This window comes from Fonsecaea multimorphosa (assembly GCF_000836435.1).
Source record: "Fonsecaea multimorphosa CBS 102226 unplaced genomic scaffold supercont1.33, whole genome shotgun sequence".
Classification (NCBI taxonomy): Eukaryota; Fungi; Ascomycota; class Eurotiomycetes; order Chaetothyriales; family Herpotrichiellaceae; genus Fonsecaea; species Fonsecaea multimorphosa.
The window spans coordinates 2,888-22,006 of record NW_015971667.1 but is presented as its reverse complement, the minus strand read 5'-3'; the positions used below and the strand labels follow the sequence as shown (position 1 = coordinate 22,006).

Here is a 19,119-nt window from a genome sequence, read left to right as displayed (position 1 = left end):
TCTAGGGATTAAACCACCCCTCAACCACGTGCTTACGTACTGTACTTCGTATATTAAGTCCTGCTCCGTCTGTTTCAGCTGCGGGCTTCGAACCCAATCCGCAGCTCCAGCTCCCGCTCCCTCTTCAGCTTGAGACGGGAAACCCCAAGGCTGACAGATGGGTTCGGATAGAACGGGCCTTCAGGGCGTGTGGGTGCAAGGGTTTCCGGCGCCCGAGATACGAGTATTATTACATGAGAGTAAACTTTGATGACTACAAGTGGACATACTCGGGACTCTGTAGAAATGAAACCCATCTCTCAGCCTGATAGTCAATGTTTGCTTCATCCCGCTGGTGCCGCCTTGTGTCTAGCAGCTTGTCTATGTATGTCTCTTCTCATTAGCCCCCGACATGACAATGGTATCTCTCTAGGCTAACTTTGCTCAATGACGTTCATTTCGTAACACGTGAAAACCATCCAAGTCTTCATCTGTCGTTCCATCATGTGTGATTTCTTTCCGGCTCCCAAGAACACTGGACTCCGGTGCCGCTCGTGACGATCAGCGGAGCAGATATCACTCACGCGAGTGGGCTCTAATGCATGCTCTTCAAATGCTCCACCAGTGCCTGGACTTGCTCTCTCACTTCATCCGACAACTGCTCCTCGGGCTCCCCCAGCACACTCATCATCATCGGTGCCAGCTTTGGCGTCAGTTGCTGAATCGTCGGGTCCTGGTCGCGGTAGAGTCGGACAATCATTGTCCAGACCGGCTCGTTTTCCTGGTAATCCTCCTTCAAAGGCAGGATACCGCTGTCAACAAGTGCCGGCAGGACCTGCTGAATGGGCACTTTGTCCTTGTGCTTCAGAATCAGCCTAGAGACGCATCCCGCTGCGTTGTCCTGGCACCGGCCCTCGGTGATGTGCAAGATCCCTTCGAGTTTCGAGAGAATTTGAGGGTATGCTTTGACAATGTTGCCGTCGTCTTCGGATTTCTCGACCAGGCGGCCCACTGCGTAGGCAGCGTTGGACTTCGTTTGAGGATCTTCGTCCCCGAGCCGTTTGAGGAGAACGTTCAGCATCTGCGAGGTAAATGGCGTGACGGCACCTTCCATGCCCGTGATAATCTCAGCGAGGACCCCACATGCAGACGCCCGGCCCAGGGCTTCTCCACCGCTTGCATATCGCAGGACTTGTTTCTCGAAGATCTTCCACAGCTCCCCGAAGCTTGGGCCTAGTGCAGCTGCAAGTCCCGAGATAACGTCCATGGCACTGTCTACGACAAGCCATTCCAACTCTGTGGATTCCAGGTCATCATCATCCAGGGCCTCTTCTGCCATATCGATCTGGCAAGCATGTTTCTTCGTGATCAGATCAGTCACTGTCTGGACGATCTTGGTAAGGACGTCAGGGTAGCTGAGGAGAGATGGGCCCGTCATCTTGAGGTTCTCGGAGAGAGCTCTCGAGATTTCCGTGACGGTAGCACTAGTAGTACCGCAGGTCAGCTTTGATTCCATCACTGGTTGGTGCACATCGGACGCAGACAACATCTTTCAGAGGGTTGAAGATCGCGTTCGCTTCATCCACGACTTGCGTGTCGGAGTGAGCTGGGATTAACGAGAGTATCTCATCTTGTAGACAAACATTGCTGGGGGGGACTGCAAATAAAACATCACTTACGTGTCCTCTTCCTCGGGCCAGACGTTCAATGTCGCATTCATCAAGACCTCGCCAAACTTCTTCAGTACCGGCGTCGGTTCAACCTGCAGTGGCAGGCCAGGCTTCCATTTCGGGAGCTCGCCCGATTCTTCCGAGATATCGTAAAGAGCGGCATACGCGCGATGCAAAGTGCTGATGGTGGCCTTGCGCACGTTCTCATAGTTATGTTCCACTAGAGGCAGGAGCTTTTCAATCGTCTTCTCAAAGAACGGCAGGTACGCCGTCTTGGTGTTGGAGACAACGTCACCAATAACCTCAATGGCGATTTCTTTCTCCAGAGCTATAGGAGTGACAGTTGCCAGATCACCCCAATCGCTGTCGTCGTCTCCATCGATCTCGATGTCCTCGATGTCCCCATCTTCTTCTTCGTCATCATCCGCCGCGGCAACCTTGACCTTTTTTCCGGCAATCGTCACCTCCTTGCCGAGCAAGTCCCTTGCACTGTCGCCAAGCTCAACTTCCAGATCGGCTTCTTCTTGGTCAATGCAGTCGAAAAGACCCTGTACTACTCCATCCAGGAAAGGCGCGAAGTCGGTCTCGTAGACCTTGGCGAGAGAACCCCATAGAATGTAGGTGCTCTCCTTGAGTCTCGAGTGCTCAAGACGTAAGGCCTCTTCGCTGGTCTCCATGAGCGGCCGTACGTAGTCCTTGAACTCGGCTGGACCAACGGCAACGGCCATCTCACCCATGGCATCAGTGCAACTAGCACGCAGATCAAGTTCCTCTTCACTTTCCTTCTTTGTAATATACTCTTGCATAGCATTCATAGAATCACGAAGGTAGGGCAAGAAAGGTGCCTCGACCGTTGAGGCCAACGAGCCCAAAGCGCCCGCTGCCAATGCCTTGATCTTGAAATCCGGGTGCTTAAAGAGCCGCTGAAGCAGTGGAGCCAACTTATCCAGGTATGGAACAGCATCTTCGGCATCCATGCCGTCCACAACTGCGTCGATGGCACTTGTTGCAGACTTCATGATGTCGACAGTAGGTCCTTCCTCCTCACCCTTGTAAGCACCCATTGCTGCTGTCAGGTTCTTGACGAGGAGCGGCATCAATTTCTCATGCGCCTTGCTGATATCTTCCGGCATGTCGTCAGCTAGCCTAGCCGTTGTCTGCAGAGCGGCTTGTCTGACGATAACCTCCGAGTCTTCCAGCAGTGTAAAGAGGATTGGCAACACCGAAGGCAGTTGCGTGCTGAGGAAATCTGGAGCTCCTTCGACTGCCATACCTAGAGCCAGGATCCCGGCTTGGCGTTGTTTTGGATTGGAGCTTTTGGAATACTCGGGGAGCGCATTCAGCAATGGGACGACGACTTGGTTGGCAGGGAGGCTTTGAGCCATGGTGTCTATCAGACCTAGAGCCGAGCGAGCAGGCGTAATCTCGTCGTCGTCAGCAGAAGCATCGTCAATCTCGGTGACAATTTGCAACATGCTCTTCGTCAGTGGCTCCCCCATCTTGGCCCCTTGGACTCGCAGGCGTCTATAGATGACACACTGCATCAAAAAGCTGATGGCTTGAGTCCTCGTGTCATCGGCCATCCCTGTATTGGTTGCAATCTCGTTCATAAAGACGACTAGATCCTGGAAATGCTTCGACATGAGCTGGTACTCGGCAGTCAGGAGGGTGTTGAAGACCTCAAAGGCGAGCATAATCTGGTCTTCCTTGCCCGAGTCGATTGTGTCTTTCAGGACAGCAACCATGGAAGGAAAGATGTTTTGAAATGCCTTGATCGAGGCTTGGTCTTCTTCAGCATCGATAACCAGTGCCATCTTGGAAATGGCCAGCAGGGTGTTGACTCTGACTTCCAGGCTCTCCGGGTCTTTGATTGTATTGCTGAACAGTGTAAATAACTCTTTGAATTTGGAACTGAAGCCATCTCCCATAGTTTCTAGTATGCTATACAGCACATACACACCAACCGCGCGCTCGGCGGCTTTTGAGCTGGTGGCAGCTTGTTGCAACAGGCCAGGCAGTTCGGGCCATTCACCATCGTCGAGATCAATTTTTGCAATTGTACTTATCAGGCGCGAAGATGAATGCCGGACGAGAGAGGAAGGCTCAGCAAGAGTTGCCTGAAAGAGTTGGGTTCGGGCTTGTTGGCGCTGATTGTTGGGGATCTTGGTCCAGTGTTTCGAGACCAATGGCCTGGCCTGAGTAGCAGCCAGTTGTTTGAGGTCTGCGCTTTCGTGTGAGATGGCGAGGTGAATTAGAGCGAGAAGGGACTGTGGCTGTTTGTAATATTCGTTCTGGAGTACACTCGTGGCAGCCTTGACATTGCCTTTCTTTGGATCGAGGATGATGGAGAGCTGCTCCAAGAACTTCTGTTCGTCCATCGTAGCAGGGCAGCCAGCGCTGCTGTCTTGCGGCAGTTCAATCAAATGCGGTAGAAAAGTCAAAGAGGAGAATATCTGCAGGGTCCCAGAGCTGGAAAAGGGTTTAAGCTAATGTCCCCAGCGCAGAGTCTTGGAGGACACAACGTATAAGAGAATTGAATAAAACAGAAATTTGGGCGCAGTCTCGAGGAAATTTTTTGGGCTCCAAAATCCCAAATGAAACTCGAGATCAGCATCATAGCGCAGCAAATTAAGGTTCGCTCTAGACCCAATAAAGCTTGGTTGCCAGTGACTCGCGGCGGGGCTGACCCCTCGTGCCAAGAAGTTTCACGTGACTTTTTGGTCACATGATTACACGAGTCAGCCACTTCGCACCTGACCAGTGCCGCACAGTTGAAATCCAAACACTCCAGAGTCAACAAAACCTTCGTTCCCCCCCCGGCTTCTGATGCGCCTCATAGAAGTTCGGTTACCAATCACAACATTAAGCCCCAGAACTTGCAGGCAATCGCTCCTTGCTACGCGCCACAACCGTCACCAGTTCATCGAGCTCAGCATATGTACTGCTTCGGTTGCATAGGTTCCCCGGGCCTCGACTCATCTATCCCACCTGAGAGCCGGAGAAATAGCGACTTCTCAAGGCCTGGAATCCTCAGACCATCGAAAGAAACTAGGGTGAGCAGTCGGTATCCAGGCTTGCAGATACCTCCTCGGGCCGCCAGAAAATCCGCAACCCAATGTTGTTTTGCGCCAAATTTGCCTTCATGGAGACGGCTGGGGACGGGCGCCCGGAGAAAATCACCGGCGAGGCTAGGGAGTGTACGCCTAGAGACCCTCCCCTAATCACCAACCCAGTTCATCGGCCTCTGAAATTTTCATAACAACGGATTATCATGAGCCAACTTTGCACTAATCGGAACGCCCCTCTCTGTGAATCAGAGAGAGCTCAGCTCGTCGATCTCTTGCAATTGCCTCGTAAATGCCACCCTCGAATTTGCTGCTTACTCCATATCAGATGGGTTCTATATGCTTCACAAGGGAAACCAGACAGTGAACGGGCACACGCCGAGAAAGTACTCTGAAGTCAGAGTGATCTATCTTCGCCGAGTAAAAACAGATGTCGCATGCCCATTGTCAGAGACGTCGGACACATTGGATGGATCGCAGTTTCCTCCATCCATTCATGTCGTAAGTGTGGATGGTTGCATTGTTCCTCCGAGGAGCGCCTAGTATAAATATGTCGCGCCCCAGCCCACCTCGCAGAGTTCGGATATCTCGTCCGCCAAATTCTGTCTTACCTGCTTTGGCTGTTCCACCGACCGAACTTTGCTCATATTCTTGAGCCTCCTCGACAAGACCCAGTAGCACGTCCTTCCAGGTACCTTCCTACGATGGCGCGCATTCTATAGCATGAATTGTCGAGCGAATTGTCATTTCGAAGCGGATTCCGAGAGATCCAACAGTATCTCGGCATACCAAATGAATTCACGGGAGCGATTCCCCCTCCATGTCTCAGATGTTGGCACCGCGGCCACCCCAAGGCGGCGAAGGATCCCAGGAGCCTCCATCTTCTCAGCGCCCTCGAAAAATATCCACCGCTTGCGGCGCCTGCAAGCAGCGGAAAACAAAGGTATACCGCGCGTTTCGAATGTTCACCAGGCGTGTCTCTGACCCGGAACCAGTGCAGTGGGGGCAACCCTTGCGAGGCTTGTGCGACGAGAAAAAGTCTATGCATTTACGATGCAACTTCTGACCAGCGACGGAAAATTGCGAATCACCGAACTGCCCAAGAACTCGTGGACAAGCAGCTCGCCCTCGAACGGCACCAGCAGCTCCTGGGAGGAATTATCGCGACCGTGCGAGCTGGCGGGTTCAATGCGACCGAGGACTTGCTCCGTGTCATACGATCAGGCGTCGAACTATCACAACTGGCTGCCCACGTTCGAAACGAGTGTCGAGCTAATATCGCCATTCAACAGGCTTACGAACAGATTGAGTTTGTCATCGATGGAGGCACAGAATTGCCCTCTCCGGCCCAGATGCAAGTTTTACCAAACGATGAATCGCGTGGATCAGCAGAAGAGCAAAGTGACGCCAGTTCCATCAAATTTTCCTCCAGCGGCCGACCCAAGATGGACAGACCAAACCCGCCACGCTGAGAGGGAATATACTTGAGGATAGAACCGAGATGCGGCATTGGTTGAGCCATCAATGATGCAAAGAGCTTGCGATCAGAAAGCCCTATATCTTGAGTAACGAGGATGCCACGGCTGGGTATGTTGATGACGGTCGTTCTCACCGTACCCTGGACCACCTCGTCTGAGTATTTCCTCTTTATCTGCTGCTTGATCAACCGAGCTAACCCAAGGACTGGAGATAGGAGCGAGATTACTCGATCGAGTTGCATTGCTCGTCTACCGGAGGCTTTATCGGCGCTATTTCCTGCGTCATACATGTTAGTAGCCGGATTTGTGAATTGGTTCTGGTCCGCACAGAATGGCACTTACCGATGAGGGAAATGCTGAAGGGGACCGGAATCTGCATTATATCGATATTGGAACGTGAAAGGATGAAGGGTGGCGAGAGCTAATGACCACGAACCTCCAGGCGAGAGGCGCACTTGCCAACGATGACTGGCTTTGGAGTATGGATCCCCGAATCTGTGCAAGTTTTGCTCGGATACTGGCCATAGTTGGACAGAACAGTTGGAGCGTCTGGAAATGGACTCCGGCTGAGCTACGAATTTACGTGCCGTCGGACTCGCAAATCTTCGATTCAGCCGTTAAGGAGTGTTTCTGTGGAGCAGCAGGCCCTTTGGTCGCTTTCTCAGCATGTGAAGCGGACTGGGCGAAGGCGACACCGTGGGACCTGATATCGATCCTCTCGCCACGGATGGTGGGAAATAGACCTAGGTACAAGGTACAGGAAAATACGCTGGTCAGACAGGCATCGTGAAACCAACATTGGTCAGGTTACCTAGGATGCTTGGTAGCTTTCCCAACCCATGGAAACCACGGATTCCTGACCTTCCCCGCTGAAAGAACAACGCATCACGACAGTTGCTGCCAGGGGTAGAGACGTGCATTCTTGTGAATCCCAGTTGCATTCTAGATTGTCGACTCATGGATAGAGTCGACTATGATCGTTCCGTCATATTCCTGCTATCGCTCTTCCGCCGCAGAAAGATGCACCGCAGTCCTGTCTTTCCAGAGTGTGGGGCTTTTTGGAGGGCTCTTAAGACATAAATACCCAGTGGGTGCCTCAGCATCAAGTGCTGCAGACCATTGTGTTATCCATGGTGGGTAGATCGCCACTGTCGACTTTGGACTCTGTTCTGGCCCAACGGACAGATCATGTGACTAGGCCATGGCCTCGGTCAGACGGTCAGACTGCGCTTGTCCCCCGCAAGCAACTACGCCATAATGCGCAAATGGGTCGTCGTCTGTCGAATCAATTTCTGCTCATCACCATCAACCCCTCCATTTCGATATCCGACGAGCGACTCACCGATCTCACCCTCCATCATCTCCCAATGCTTGCAGCACTTCCAGCATTTTCACCACCTCCTCCGCTTGTGATCTCCGGCTTGCATATGTAGTTGTGAAGCTTGCTGCCAACCCCTCCCCCGCGCCGACTCCTTCTCCTCCATTTCGAAAGAAGATCTAATCTGGTCAACCAACCATGACTCGTAGAGTCCATGCCCAAAATCCTGTGACGAATGGCCAAGGTGCTCAGGGCCATTACACTTCTGAAGCCTCCTCCTCGAAAAGCAACCAATCATCAGTATTGCGACCGGCCTGGGAGACACTTCTTGTGGTGCACCCGCGTTCTAAACTGAAAACGCACCTGGTCCCGGCCGCCCACGGCCACGCCTTCGAGGTGAAGGCTTCGTCCCATTTCCGCATCGTCGATCTCCACGGCCAGCAGGTAGTCGATTTTATGGCATGGACACTACCCTACTCGCCCGCCACGAACTCGGAGCATTTCTCTACGAGCTACACTCGCTATGCACTGGGAGGTTCCGCGTCTCCGCAGGTAGGCGAGGCGCTCTACACGAATCGGGACCGAAAAATGTTTACTATCGTCGCGGACATGGTCAAGACCCACGATCTGCTTTTCATGGCTTGTAACCCGGGCTTTTATGCACGCCAAGGCCAGCCTGTCCATCGCTCCTGTGCCACTAATGTTGCCGAAGCGATGAAACCCTGGGGCATGAAGCACTGGAGCGAAGTCGTTGATCCGTTCAATGTCTTCCAAAACACTCCCTATTACACGATCAAGGCGCTGAATTGTTCCCGGCCGGGAGATTTCCTAGAGATGCGGGCGGAAGTGGACGCTGTGTGCGCCGTGAGCAGTTGCCCGTTTGAAGCAGATGGATTCAATGGTGGGAGAGCCACAGAAATTGCTGTGGTGACCGAGGTCGACGATGAGGATGAGCAATTGGAGCATTGAAGGTAATCTTGTCGATAGGCCTACACTTTAGATATATACGGCTCAATGAAGCCCCTTCCACGAGGACCTTCAAGATTCTGCTCCGTATCTCTGCAGGACATCGAACGGGCTGTCTCGTTGCATCCAAGTGTGACGCCACAGTGTAGGCGCTTCGATGACACCTGGGGTGGGTTGGACTTGCCAGCTTGCAATATGTCGCCGTTGCCCGGGGTCGAAGCTGCTTAGCAACAGCGAGAGGGGTCGGGTTTCATGTCAAGATCACTCAGAATTGGTGCCGCAGTGCAACTTTCACATCCATCGCCCTGCAATGTGCGCGGCGTCACCGCCGTCAAGCCCCGAGTGCAAACGGTGCCAACTCCTCTGCAGGAGCTGTCATAACATCAGTCGCGTTCTGTGGCAAGATCGTTTTCATTCGAGCATTGGACTTCAGCCTCGTCCAACGACGGGAAAGGGCGTGGAGCGAAAACAATTTCGCCTGACTGGCCATATTTTTCGCGTATTTCGCCGTCAAAACAGCTAGATACGCTGAGGCGAACCACCATCAGCAGTTGCCACCGACATACTTGTGTAGACGGGCTACAGGTCCGTCTCATCACCACTTGTCCCTCGAAGTTGGTCTTCCAACCCTCTCAATGCATGTCTGGTATTCCCCCTATCCTTTGTCAAATTTTCCACGACCGTCTCGCCTTTTCCTTGCCCTAAGCACCGGTAATCTTGCATGGCAAGGGCTCAAGGTTCGACAATGGGCTGGTGTGTTTGGCGTCGACATCCCCTGTTCTCTTATGGTAATCGTAAGTTATGGCAATATGCTCGTCTATTTTGAACTCGTGTTCAATTCGCTCCGATCACTGCAGCACGCTTGTCAGTTTGACACAAACCACACCGACCTGATATCACATTCAAATTGTTGACACTCCTCCCTCCCATCATGTTCTTCTCATTCATGTCTTCGTGGTTTTCCCTTTCAGAACCCAAACCTGAAGGACTGCGACCGCTTCCCACAGTTGGATTACCACCATGTGCGCAGTAAGCTCGATCCGTGAATGGAACAATTGGACTTGAAGCAAGTTGACGGGGCTTGGTGGGATACAATCAGCCAGAAGAATGCTGAAAAGCCGTGAGACTCTGCGGACCAAGGGGGAGCCTAGGTTCTGTCTGTCGACTTATCACCTGCGCTCGCATTTGCCAGTATAGACAACTGCAGGTCTGCATTCGACACACCACCTTCTTGAATTTGAAGGAAGTCATAACTGGGAATTCTAATAACGACGTGTCCACATTGTTGATGGAATCTGTTTTCGAGTCTTTTTAGGGGAGATAAACCACAAGAGTCAATCCCGGAAAAAGGAACCAGCCTGCGCTTTGATGAATACCCCGGAAAAGACTTCCAGGCAACCCCAGAGGTGAGCCCTAGCCTGATCGGACGATACGCCCCGAGTGCTCCTCCTGCAGAGGCAGGAATTCCAATTCATCAGGCTACTTTGATCGACTCATTTTCAGCCATGAAGATGGTCGGTCTTTTCGCCTTCGGCTTGCGACGCAGCGGCTTTCCTCCACAGAATCATTCGCTCTCATTCTATTTCGGCTCGAGAGGATAAAGGCTCTTGTCGGTTCTATTTTCTTTGCATCAAATCTGGTTGAATGCTCCTTTGAACATGTTTGAATCAGCCATCGATCTTGTGGACCTTCAATATCTGCGTGAAGGGGCGTTGCAAGCGCGAGAGCTTACTTTGAATAGCAACGACACGCGAGGAGAACCATAGCTTGAAAGTCTACTGCCTTGCATGAGATTCCGGCGAACATACTCGCGCAGACAACGAAGCACTCGTTCCCCTTAGCGACTGCTTCCAAATGCAAATTCCGTACATGACATACATTGCGCGATTCTTGGAGCGCCGGCCTTGACTGCAACATGATTGAAAAGCGTACTGGGCTTCAGAACGGAGACCAGAGCAGGGACCGACTGCGGCAACTTCGCCAAATGCCCTCATTCTTTCAAGACGCTGCCGATTCGAGCGTATTTCCCATCCCTACTTTCGCAATACATCCAGTTCCATGAATGATGCGGGTCTGGCCAACCATTGAAGAGCTGAATCTTTTCGACTACAAACAATCGTGACAGTGGTCGTATATTGGGCGTCAATACAATGAAAAAGGGACATAAAGGTCTTCAAATGACCCATTTACCACATTAAACAGGGATCAAAACAAGATATTGGCTGTCGTTTCCGATGCTTGCCGTCGATGTTCTGCTGTTATGGGAAACCTCGAGAGCTTTGTCTCAACAACCCGTGAAGTGAATGGGCTTCGGCACTGGCTGGCAGGCTTTCCTAGCCTTTTGCACGGACAGCCCGCGAACACTGAAGAATTCGAAGTAACTGAGGTCATCCCGGGCTTCGTCGCCTACGGATCTCAGGGTCAAGTTCGATATCTGACTCTATAGAGGACGGATTATAAGTATTTCCGTTTCCGACAACCGAGTGGGTCTCCTGTTTCCTGGTGTCCATTTCAACTGCATCACCACCATTCCCAAGCAATGTTCCACAACATTTATTGCCTTTGGTGGACATCGGTCTATTGCGACGGGCTTTATTCCGACAAGACAGCCCGTACTCTACGACCGCGGGACGGCCTTTGCGACAAGTGGCGCTGTGGCCGGTCACGTCTATCTGCCCCATGGGGGCAGTGTTAAAAGTGGTCGTTACTTAAACCAGTGCTGTTCGTTGCAAGGGACAGCCAGCCAATCAGGTGCTAGGAACGAGAAAGAGAAGAGGCTGTGAGTTGCAGCACACGACGTCTCAGCCTGATATCAAATTTCACAGCCTCGTCAAATGACAGCCTCGCCCAGCTTTTGCATCGAATGCCTAGCCTTTCCCGCGCAAATATCCAATATCGATGCTCGCTCGGAACTTCCCATGAGACATCTCGGCGATGGGGAGCCGGAAATCGGTCATTCGACTTTGCGAGTATCGTGCGACATTTTGAAAAAGTTTTACACGCTTCAATGATCCCTCTGGGGCATGATAGACACAGGCAGTTTTCAACTACAGATTGGGGTGGCGACCTGGATGGTGCAAAACGATCCACCAACACTCAGGCGGCGATATTGTATTTCCTTACTGTAAGGTAAAAGGGAGAGTGGGGCATTCACTATTCCTGATATTGCCATGGGGAATTTGCAAATTTTACCAAGAGCGCCTTATATGGCTCCTATAATGGGGTTTGTGTTGTGAGGAGTGGGAACCTATCATTCAATGCATGTACGTAAGATAGATCACTATACTCCATCTACCCTTTTTGCCCTGGCCTTGTCGCTTCAGCCTTCCAGACTGTACTTCTCGATCAAGGTCTCCGCAGCGGTCTCCGCAATCATGTATGCCGTGCTTTGAGTCATGCAGCTATGGAGTTGACTTGTCAGTAACACACGCAAAAGCACACACACAGAGAGAGACTATTCGCTTCTTTCCCTGCTGATCCGATAAGAGGGAGAGGTGTGACTTACCACGGAGTGGTCGGACAGACACTGAGATCGGCGACGTAGAGGTTCTCGAGTCCCAAGACTCGAAAGTCCGCGTCGACGCACGCGAGCTTGTTTTCTGGTCTGCCCATCATGACGGAGCCCGTGGCGTGGAATTGTGGACCCGAGACGGCCTTGAGCCATTTCTAAGAATTTTTGTCAACCCCCTTTCCCCCGTCCATATAATGACGGAAAAAGATAAAATTCATAGAACGGCGGGCGGGCGGGCGGGCGGGCGGGGGAAAAAAATGACATATAAAAAACTCACTTCAATGTCCTCGTCCGATCTGCTCGCCGGCCCATTGATGTAGCCGGCAAAGTAACTCGAGTTGGCCTCGCCCTCGATGAACTCCATGACTTTGCACGTGTTGTTGATGTACGCCCTCAGATCGTACGGGTGCGAGAGGGCGTTGAAGTCAAAGCACGGCGGATCTTGGGGGTTGGCGGATCGGAGTCGAACCTCCCCGCGAGACTGCGGGTTCATCAGGCAGTTGACGTAGACGTGGTAGTAGGACACGTCGGGGAAGGTTCGACCTCCGCGGGCGAAGAGGGGGGCTGCCTATGCCGTGCGGAAGAACTGGTCAGGATTCTATAGGATGGGTAGGTAGGTAGCCAGACAGTTGGGCTGGGCTAGGAGTCGGGGAGTAGAGAATTTATGTCCCTTACTGTGCCAAGTGACAATTGAGGAACTGTTTTCCCCTTGAGATATTCCTGCATCGACGGATCCAGCTGTTTGAACTCCTCCGTCTCGAGATTCTCTTCCACCTTGAGGAAACAAAAGGGCAGACACGGCCAGGTTTGTCCGGCCGTGTCCGGCTCGCCGTCGCGGACTACGTCTCTGTCCAACAACTTCTTCGACAGGCGCGTCTCAATAAGCGACTGGAGGTGGTCCTGGAGGTTCTTGCCGACGCCTGGCAGGTCGTGCACCACTTTTATACCGAGTGGAACCAAGTCGTCCTTGGGACCTATCCCCGAAAGAAGGAGGAGTTTGGGCGTGTCGAGGGCACCGGCGCATAGGATTGTGGCTTTTGTCCCGTGAGCTATATTTCATAAACGGTCAGTATTGTGATTTGTGACGCTATTCTCCCAGCCTGGTGAGGTCGTACCTTTGCGCCCATTGGCCAACTCGACTCCAACCGCAGTCCTGCCGCTGAACAGGATTCGAGTGACAATAGCTTCAGTCCACACCGTCAGGTTAGGTGGTCGATTCTCCAGAAAGGCCGAGGCTGCGGTTGTGCGAAGTCCGTGGGATACAGTGCTAGGTGACAGACCTATCCCTATTGGATTCCCACTATTCTGATCTAGGTTGATTGGAAACTTTGGGCAGCGTTAGCGCAGACTAACAAATAGCAAACAGCAAGCAGTGGTACATACTCCATGCGCTTGGGCAATCTCAAAAACCTTTGATACACCGGATTCCCATACTGATGGAAGACTGACATCAACTGGGCCAGTACTGCCATGGTTTTCCGGTGATGGATGAGCGTATTTTCTATACTCGATCGGGGTATCGTCTTGGAATCCCTCGATCTCTAGAACCTCAGTATCAACTGCTCTCGAGAGAGGAGGGTGGTGTACACTACCCGTTTAAATCTTTCTTTTGTCTCTGGCCATCTCCACTTTGGGCACCCCGTCACGTCTGCCCAATAATCGTACTCCTCGGACGAGCCGACATAGTACACCATGGCGTTCGTCATGGTTGAACCACCGAGGCCTTTTCCTCGTGGATAGATGATGCTTTTACCGCTGACATTCTTCTGGACGTGCGAATAGTCGGCCCATCCCATGCTTGGATCGGCGAGATTGACAAACTTGCGCCCGGCGGCGCGGAGGTTGGGGTCGTCGAGGACATTTCCAGCTTCTATCAGGAGGACCGATGGGGCGGTGGACGTGCGCGAGAGCCTGGAGGCCAGGAGGCAGCCCGCGGCTCCGGCTGTCGCGATCAGTTAGATTGATGGTTGTGATGTTCGCATCCAAGCAGTCAACGCACCTCCGACTACGATGAAGTCGAACTGGTTGGACATGAAGCCAGATGTATCAGGAAGTCAGCACAGCAGGCGCGTGTGGTCTTCGGTCCAAAGGGGCCCATTGTCGAGTGACGCTCCATCAAATACTTATGTTTCTCTTCGGCTCGATAGCACGGAGACTCGTTCAGGCGATTCCCCTTCTCAGAGATTTCGAGATGTGCAATTGGGTAGATGTGGATACGTAAAATGACATTCGTATGTGCTGACTAGTGCTCTTGGAGCACTGAGAACTGATAAAGACGAGAGTACCTCGTACCTCGTATACCGCTGGCGGGGTGCTAGATACCTAGGTATAGCCCACATGAGTCTAGGTGGCCAGGTATGGAACTCCACTGTAAGACGCTACACGCGGCCCTCTGCGCGTCAGCAGCTTGATTTTCTACCTCTCAGGAGCTTCGACAGCTCTGGCATAGAAGATAAATTAGGCGTGTGTCCTGATAGCCTGATAGCGCATTCAAGGCGACCAAAAAAGGACAAGCATAGTTGATCGGTTCTCACGAAGTCGCACTGTCAAAATAGGCGGCGCGAGCAGCATCTTACCGCAGTCTTTGAGAAATAGCCATCACTAGCAAAGGCGAGAAAAGCCATAGGAAGCTGAAGATGAGTAAGTTTCAGATGAACAGATAAACACTTTGAGGGTAGTAAAGCTGGATAGGAAAGAGTTGAGGTCGAAACTGGAGGTAGATTGTCTCTAAAAGCAGCGTGGACCGAATGGTCGGCGACTTGCACTTGCTTGGCCATCTACGAGTCTTGCCAGAACGATACTGAGAACGATCACGGGAATGTACCCCAGCTTGAGCCGGTGTTAGAGGGATGCTAAGCCAGGACATCTCGACAACTTCGCGATACAACGGTGCGTGACTCGCCGTGGGAACCAATGAGGTCCAATGCATCAAGGAAGTCGAAGTCTAAAAGCGGCAACGAGAGTTGAGGTCCGCCATGAACGTCTGATGGAAAGATGATCACGACTGGTGGACGGACGGATATATTGAATAACTACCAGATCTATCAACTATTAATGCAAGTGCATGAAACTCCGTCTCTGGATCGATCGCCGACTGGGGCTGTGGGGGCTTTTCGTGAAATCTCAGGCAAGAGGAACTCTATGTTAGCATCAAACAGCAACCCTTTTTGACAAGCAATACAAGAAAGAAAGGGACGTAAATCAAAGACAGCCAGCACGGAGAGAGGACATCCAAGAAAGACCAAAGGCAGTGTGAAGACATCCGACCAAACGCGATATCCCATCTCTCGACATTGTTCGCCAAGTTGAAAATCATTCTCAAATTGAGAGAAAGTCCTTTAGTGCCGTTGCCCACAATCGTGTCCATGGATGTTGTTGAGCTGACGTCGGTGATGATTTGGCCGGTTGTCCTCTTCATCGAGATAGTCCAGGGGGCCATAGGGTTGTGGAATCTGGGAGTACATGCCGCTACCAATGCCGCTACCAACTCCAAGGAGCATGGAGGATCCAAGTGACGGAGCCTCATTGTAGTGCGGAGGGGACTCAGATTCTCCAGCTTGCGGAGGTGGCTCCGAAGTATGTGACCCCTCGTCAGTTCTATGCCCGTCTTCAATGCATGTTCCCCCCTCGGTCAAGCTGGGTGTAGGAAGTGCAGGATCGTGGGAAGAGCTTTCGTCGATGGACGGACTTCCTGCGACCGTTAGGCTTTGAGATCTTTTGCTCACAGGGGGCTCTGCTCACTCTGCCGCTGATTTTGCCCCTGTGCTTCTTGCGAAATGGGAATGGAGACATCCGACTCCTTTACTCTTGTTTCCGAAGACGGAACAGTGCCTGTCGAGACGCGAGTAGATGGGGTCGAAGAAGAGTGAAGTGGAGCTGGATTTCGTTCGTCTTTGGATGAGTCAAGGTGAAGCTGTCGATCACGACGAGACGAGGAACCAGAGTTTCCACCACTATTTGACGCACTGGAGCGATCTGACTTGCGATTCGAAGACATTTTGCCGCTGAATCGGTAAACGATGGTCAGAACCTGAATTATGAGCTGATCAACGGAAATATATAGTGCTTTTCGTCACCTTCCACCAGACGGAGTGCCTCATCATTGTACTGGCCCAAGAGGTGTCACCATGCTCCACGCAGCATTCTGTTGCAAAGCTGACTTGTGCACTCTTGGGAGGATACCTTCATAGCAAATGAAGAGTGCCCGAGACACCGCCATTCCGCCATTGTTGGGCTTCAAGAGGCTTGGAATTCGAATTATCTTTGGTCAATACAAGAGGGAATTATGTAGGACTGGTCGCATCGATATGGAGCATGGAAGAGCGAGAGGAATCCTGAATCACGAGATTAGCTGAGCCCCCTGATCGCGGTGAGCGTGAGCTCGTTGTAAAGAAAGGGAGCCTGGATGATCGACACTACGGCAGTGCCCCCCTGAGAGCAGAGCAACCAACAAGGAGTGACAAAAGCCTTCACAGGGCGAGAGAGTAGTGGCTGCCTTTTGCTCGGCTCGACGAGGCGAGGGAAGAAAGCCTCTAGCTTGCGTGATGGATAGCGAGGCAGATTTCGAGGAGCCGTGATTGTCATCGATCAGTGGCTTGGGACAAGGACCGTCATCAAGGAAGCAGAGAAGAAGCATCCAATACCGGTGCGATGCCTTTTTCATTGAGGTGGACTCGAAGTGAAGCTGGGGACGGTGCAGGACAGTCGCTATTATTGGGCTTTATCCGGTATTTCTCGCCGAGAAAAAGGGGGATCGCTCAACCTCACCTGCGGGCCTTCTGCATAGACCTTTCTTCGCATCCTCACGCTTCACGCTCGGGTTTGTTGCTTCACTTGACGGAACTTTGTCCTTGAACTTCGCCGCAGGCTTTGCTGGTTCTGGGTAGAATGTCCCAGCCTGTCGGCACCACTGCTGTACAGTTCCTCACAGCCCTCTCTTCGCCTCCTAACCTGCCTGGGTGCGCCCATTCCCGGAAAACTAGCTCTGGAACCTTGCAGCCCAACGTTCACCAGCGCCACGTCTCTTGCCGTCGAACTCTCGCTCCTCACCACGTCTCTGGGCCGCTATTCAGCCCCGTTTCTGCTCACCTCCTTTTGGGCTGTCAGCCAGTCAAGGTGTCACTGATATTCACCTGATCGCGATCCGCTGTGTGTTCTGCCCCACGCATTGCTGCCCAAGATGGAGTACCGAGTCCTCGTCTCACCGGACCAAGGGACGGTTTGAAAGAGAAGAACAACACACATTGGAATACGTCTTCACCAAGCTTTGCCAGAGCTTGCTGTTGTACGACGTGGCCGGAAAAGTCTTGCGCGCCAGTCATGGGTTTGTGGTGCCCAGTACTTTCTGCCATGTCCCTCCAGCTTTCAACCCCCCATCGAGCTCCATCCTTCTGAGGGCGTAAGTCAAGCCAGGGAAGTCATCGAAAGTCAACTCCGCGAACGGCGGTGATTGGGCTGGTTGACTCGGTAGTCTTTCTTGTCCAATCTATTACTCCAGCAAAAATAAAGAATTCAGTGCAAGAAGCTGGGACGATCCCATCAAGAGAGAGTGGGATATATCTCATATATCAAGCACGAAGTCATTCTACACTACTGGTCTGGTCACGCGCAAAGCCACTTGCTGTTCGGTACCACATTTCGAACGCATTCTCACCATTGGCGTGTGAAATCCGGCCACCAGTCACCAGTCACTTCCCCGACGGGTGGGTATCCGGGTTTGGAATCCTTCACCAATGATATTTTGATCTTTCGAGCTTGCTCGCTGCTGAGAAGTCTTCTATGGGTCGCTGGCGACTGTCCAAACAGCTCGAGCGAAGGGTCCCTTGGCAAAAGAAGGTGTTGTGGAGTGAGACCATAGGGGCATGTCTTCAATGCCCTGGTTTGCTCCATGCATGCTGGAGCAGGGAACCATTGACTTTCACAGAAGACACGCAACAGCTCCTTTCAAGTTTTGACTCCTCCCTGTTTCATTGTTGGTACTTTAGCGATCTAGTCCGCTTTGGCGGCGTTCCTCTCCGTTCATGTTCACCGCCTCTTTGAAACCAACCTCAAGCGTGTTAATTAGTGGCCGCGGTGTTCCTGCTACGTTGCTTGCAATCTCCTATGTTGGCCTTTACTCCTATTACTTTCTGTGGAAGATGTTTTGATACGAACCGACACTCCATCCTGCATCTCATAATCTACGATTGCAGGATACCTCACAGAGCCAATTCAAACACGCTCGAACCCTTTCTCAATTCCTGTCGAGGCATTCACCGCCCTCACTCCCTCTTGACAGTTGAGCACGATCAAACGAGGCTCATCTCCGTGACAGGAACACAAGAGCGGGAAATGGCAACACCTGTATAATATGTTCAAGAGCAGGCTTACAAAGCGATGGTCAATAATGAGCGGACGTCAGATGATTCAACGATAGCCGCTATGTGTATGGCATGCGAGATTTCCGACATCTAGCAAGGCGATCACAGCCGGGATGAAGCATCGCCTGTGCACCGAAGCATGATGGTGAAAAATGGCATCAGTCCATACACCGCAGCCCGCCGCAGTGCACACGAGAGGTCGACTGGTGAGCTGTTCCCATGGGTGTCCGGACCAGTGATGGTGACATAACTGCACGATTGTGCTGTAGTCGGTCGTTTTGCAACCCTGATGTTGCTTAGCCATTGTTGCTACAAAAAGGCCGCCGCAGTCCAGCGATGTCTCGGGGTTCTGGCATCGATGTTGCGATTCAGTCATCCTAGGAGCAGCTCCTTCGCACAGCGAATGGCCAGGAAAGGCTGCTCCGAGACTTGAAACTTAGAGGCTTGGAGAGACAAACAACTTTCGAGCCTGGATTTTCACAGTCCCGCCAACACTGGCTCGATCATGGTTCTCTACCAGAGCGGTACACCATCGAGCTGGAAAGCGATTGACTACGGGTGGGAACTTACAAAGGTAATGGAGATCCCTTCCCCTTTGAATTTTCCTGGGAGCCGTTCCGTATTTTTGTTCTTTTATCCCTCACGGCCCAATGCTCGATGCATCCTACGATACCCGTTCAATGTACCATGTGCCCATGGTCGGTTTCTCCTTCGGAGGCGACTGGACGAGGAGAACAATATGCACAAGGAATACAGAGAGGTTCATCGCTACC

General features: G+C 52.1%; 5 protein-coding genes across 5 annotated transcripts; 2 read left to right on the top strand and 3 right to left on the bottom strand.

Annotated features, from left to right (window-relative positions):
- Positions 1-574: 574 nt before the first annotated feature.
- Z520_10804 (uncharacterized protein) lies at positions 575-4,027 on the bottom strand (the record flags this gene model as incomplete). The annotated part of the gene is made up of 2 exons (XM_016781296.1): positions 575-1,463; positions 1,659-4,027. 2 exons carry the CDS (start codon positions 4,025-4,027, stop codon positions 575-577), a joined length of 3,258 nt encoding a protein of 1,085 aa, XP_016627508.1.
- Positions 4,028-5,534: 1,507 nt separating this feature from the next.
- Positions 5,535-6,186, top strand: Z520_10803 (uncharacterized protein; the record flags this gene model as incomplete). Its single annotated transcript, XM_016781295.1, has 2 exons — positions 5,535-5,657; positions 5,710-6,186. The coding sequence occupies 2 exons, from the start codon at positions 5,535-5,537 to the stop codon at positions 6,184-6,186; spliced, it is 600 nt and encodes a 199-aa protein (XP_016627507.1).
- A 1,522-nt stretch (positions 6,187-7,708) lies between these two features.
- Z520_10802 (uncharacterized protein) lies at positions 7,709-8,479 on the top strand (the record flags this gene model as incomplete). Its single annotated transcript, XM_016781294.1, has 1 exon — positions 7,709-8,479. The coding sequence occupies one exon, from the start codon at positions 7,709-7,711 to the stop codon at positions 8,477-8,479; it is 771 nt and encodes a 256-aa protein (XP_016627506.1).
- A 3,316-nt stretch (positions 8,480-11,795) lies between these two features.
- Positions 11,796-14,020, bottom strand: Z520_10801 (uncharacterized protein; the record flags this gene model as incomplete). Its single annotated transcript, XM_016781293.1, has 8 exons — positions 11,796-11,877; positions 11,982-12,142; positions 12,265-12,555; positions 12,663-13,036; positions 13,103-13,313; positions 13,371-13,526; positions 13,580-13,929; positions 13,987-14,020. 8 exons carry the CDS (start codon positions 14,018-14,020, stop codon positions 11,796-11,798), a joined length of 1,659 nt encoding a protein of 552 aa, XP_016627505.1.
- A 1,305-nt stretch (positions 14,021-15,325) lies between these two features.
- Positions 15,326-15,984, bottom strand: Z520_10800 (uncharacterized protein; the record flags this gene model as incomplete). Its single annotated transcript, XM_016781292.1, has 2 exons — positions 15,326-15,678; positions 15,729-15,984. 2 exons carry the CDS (start codon positions 15,982-15,984, stop codon positions 15,326-15,328), a joined length of 609 nt encoding a protein of 202 aa, XP_016627504.1.
- Between the last annotated feature and the right edge of the window lie 3,135 nt (positions 15,985-19,119).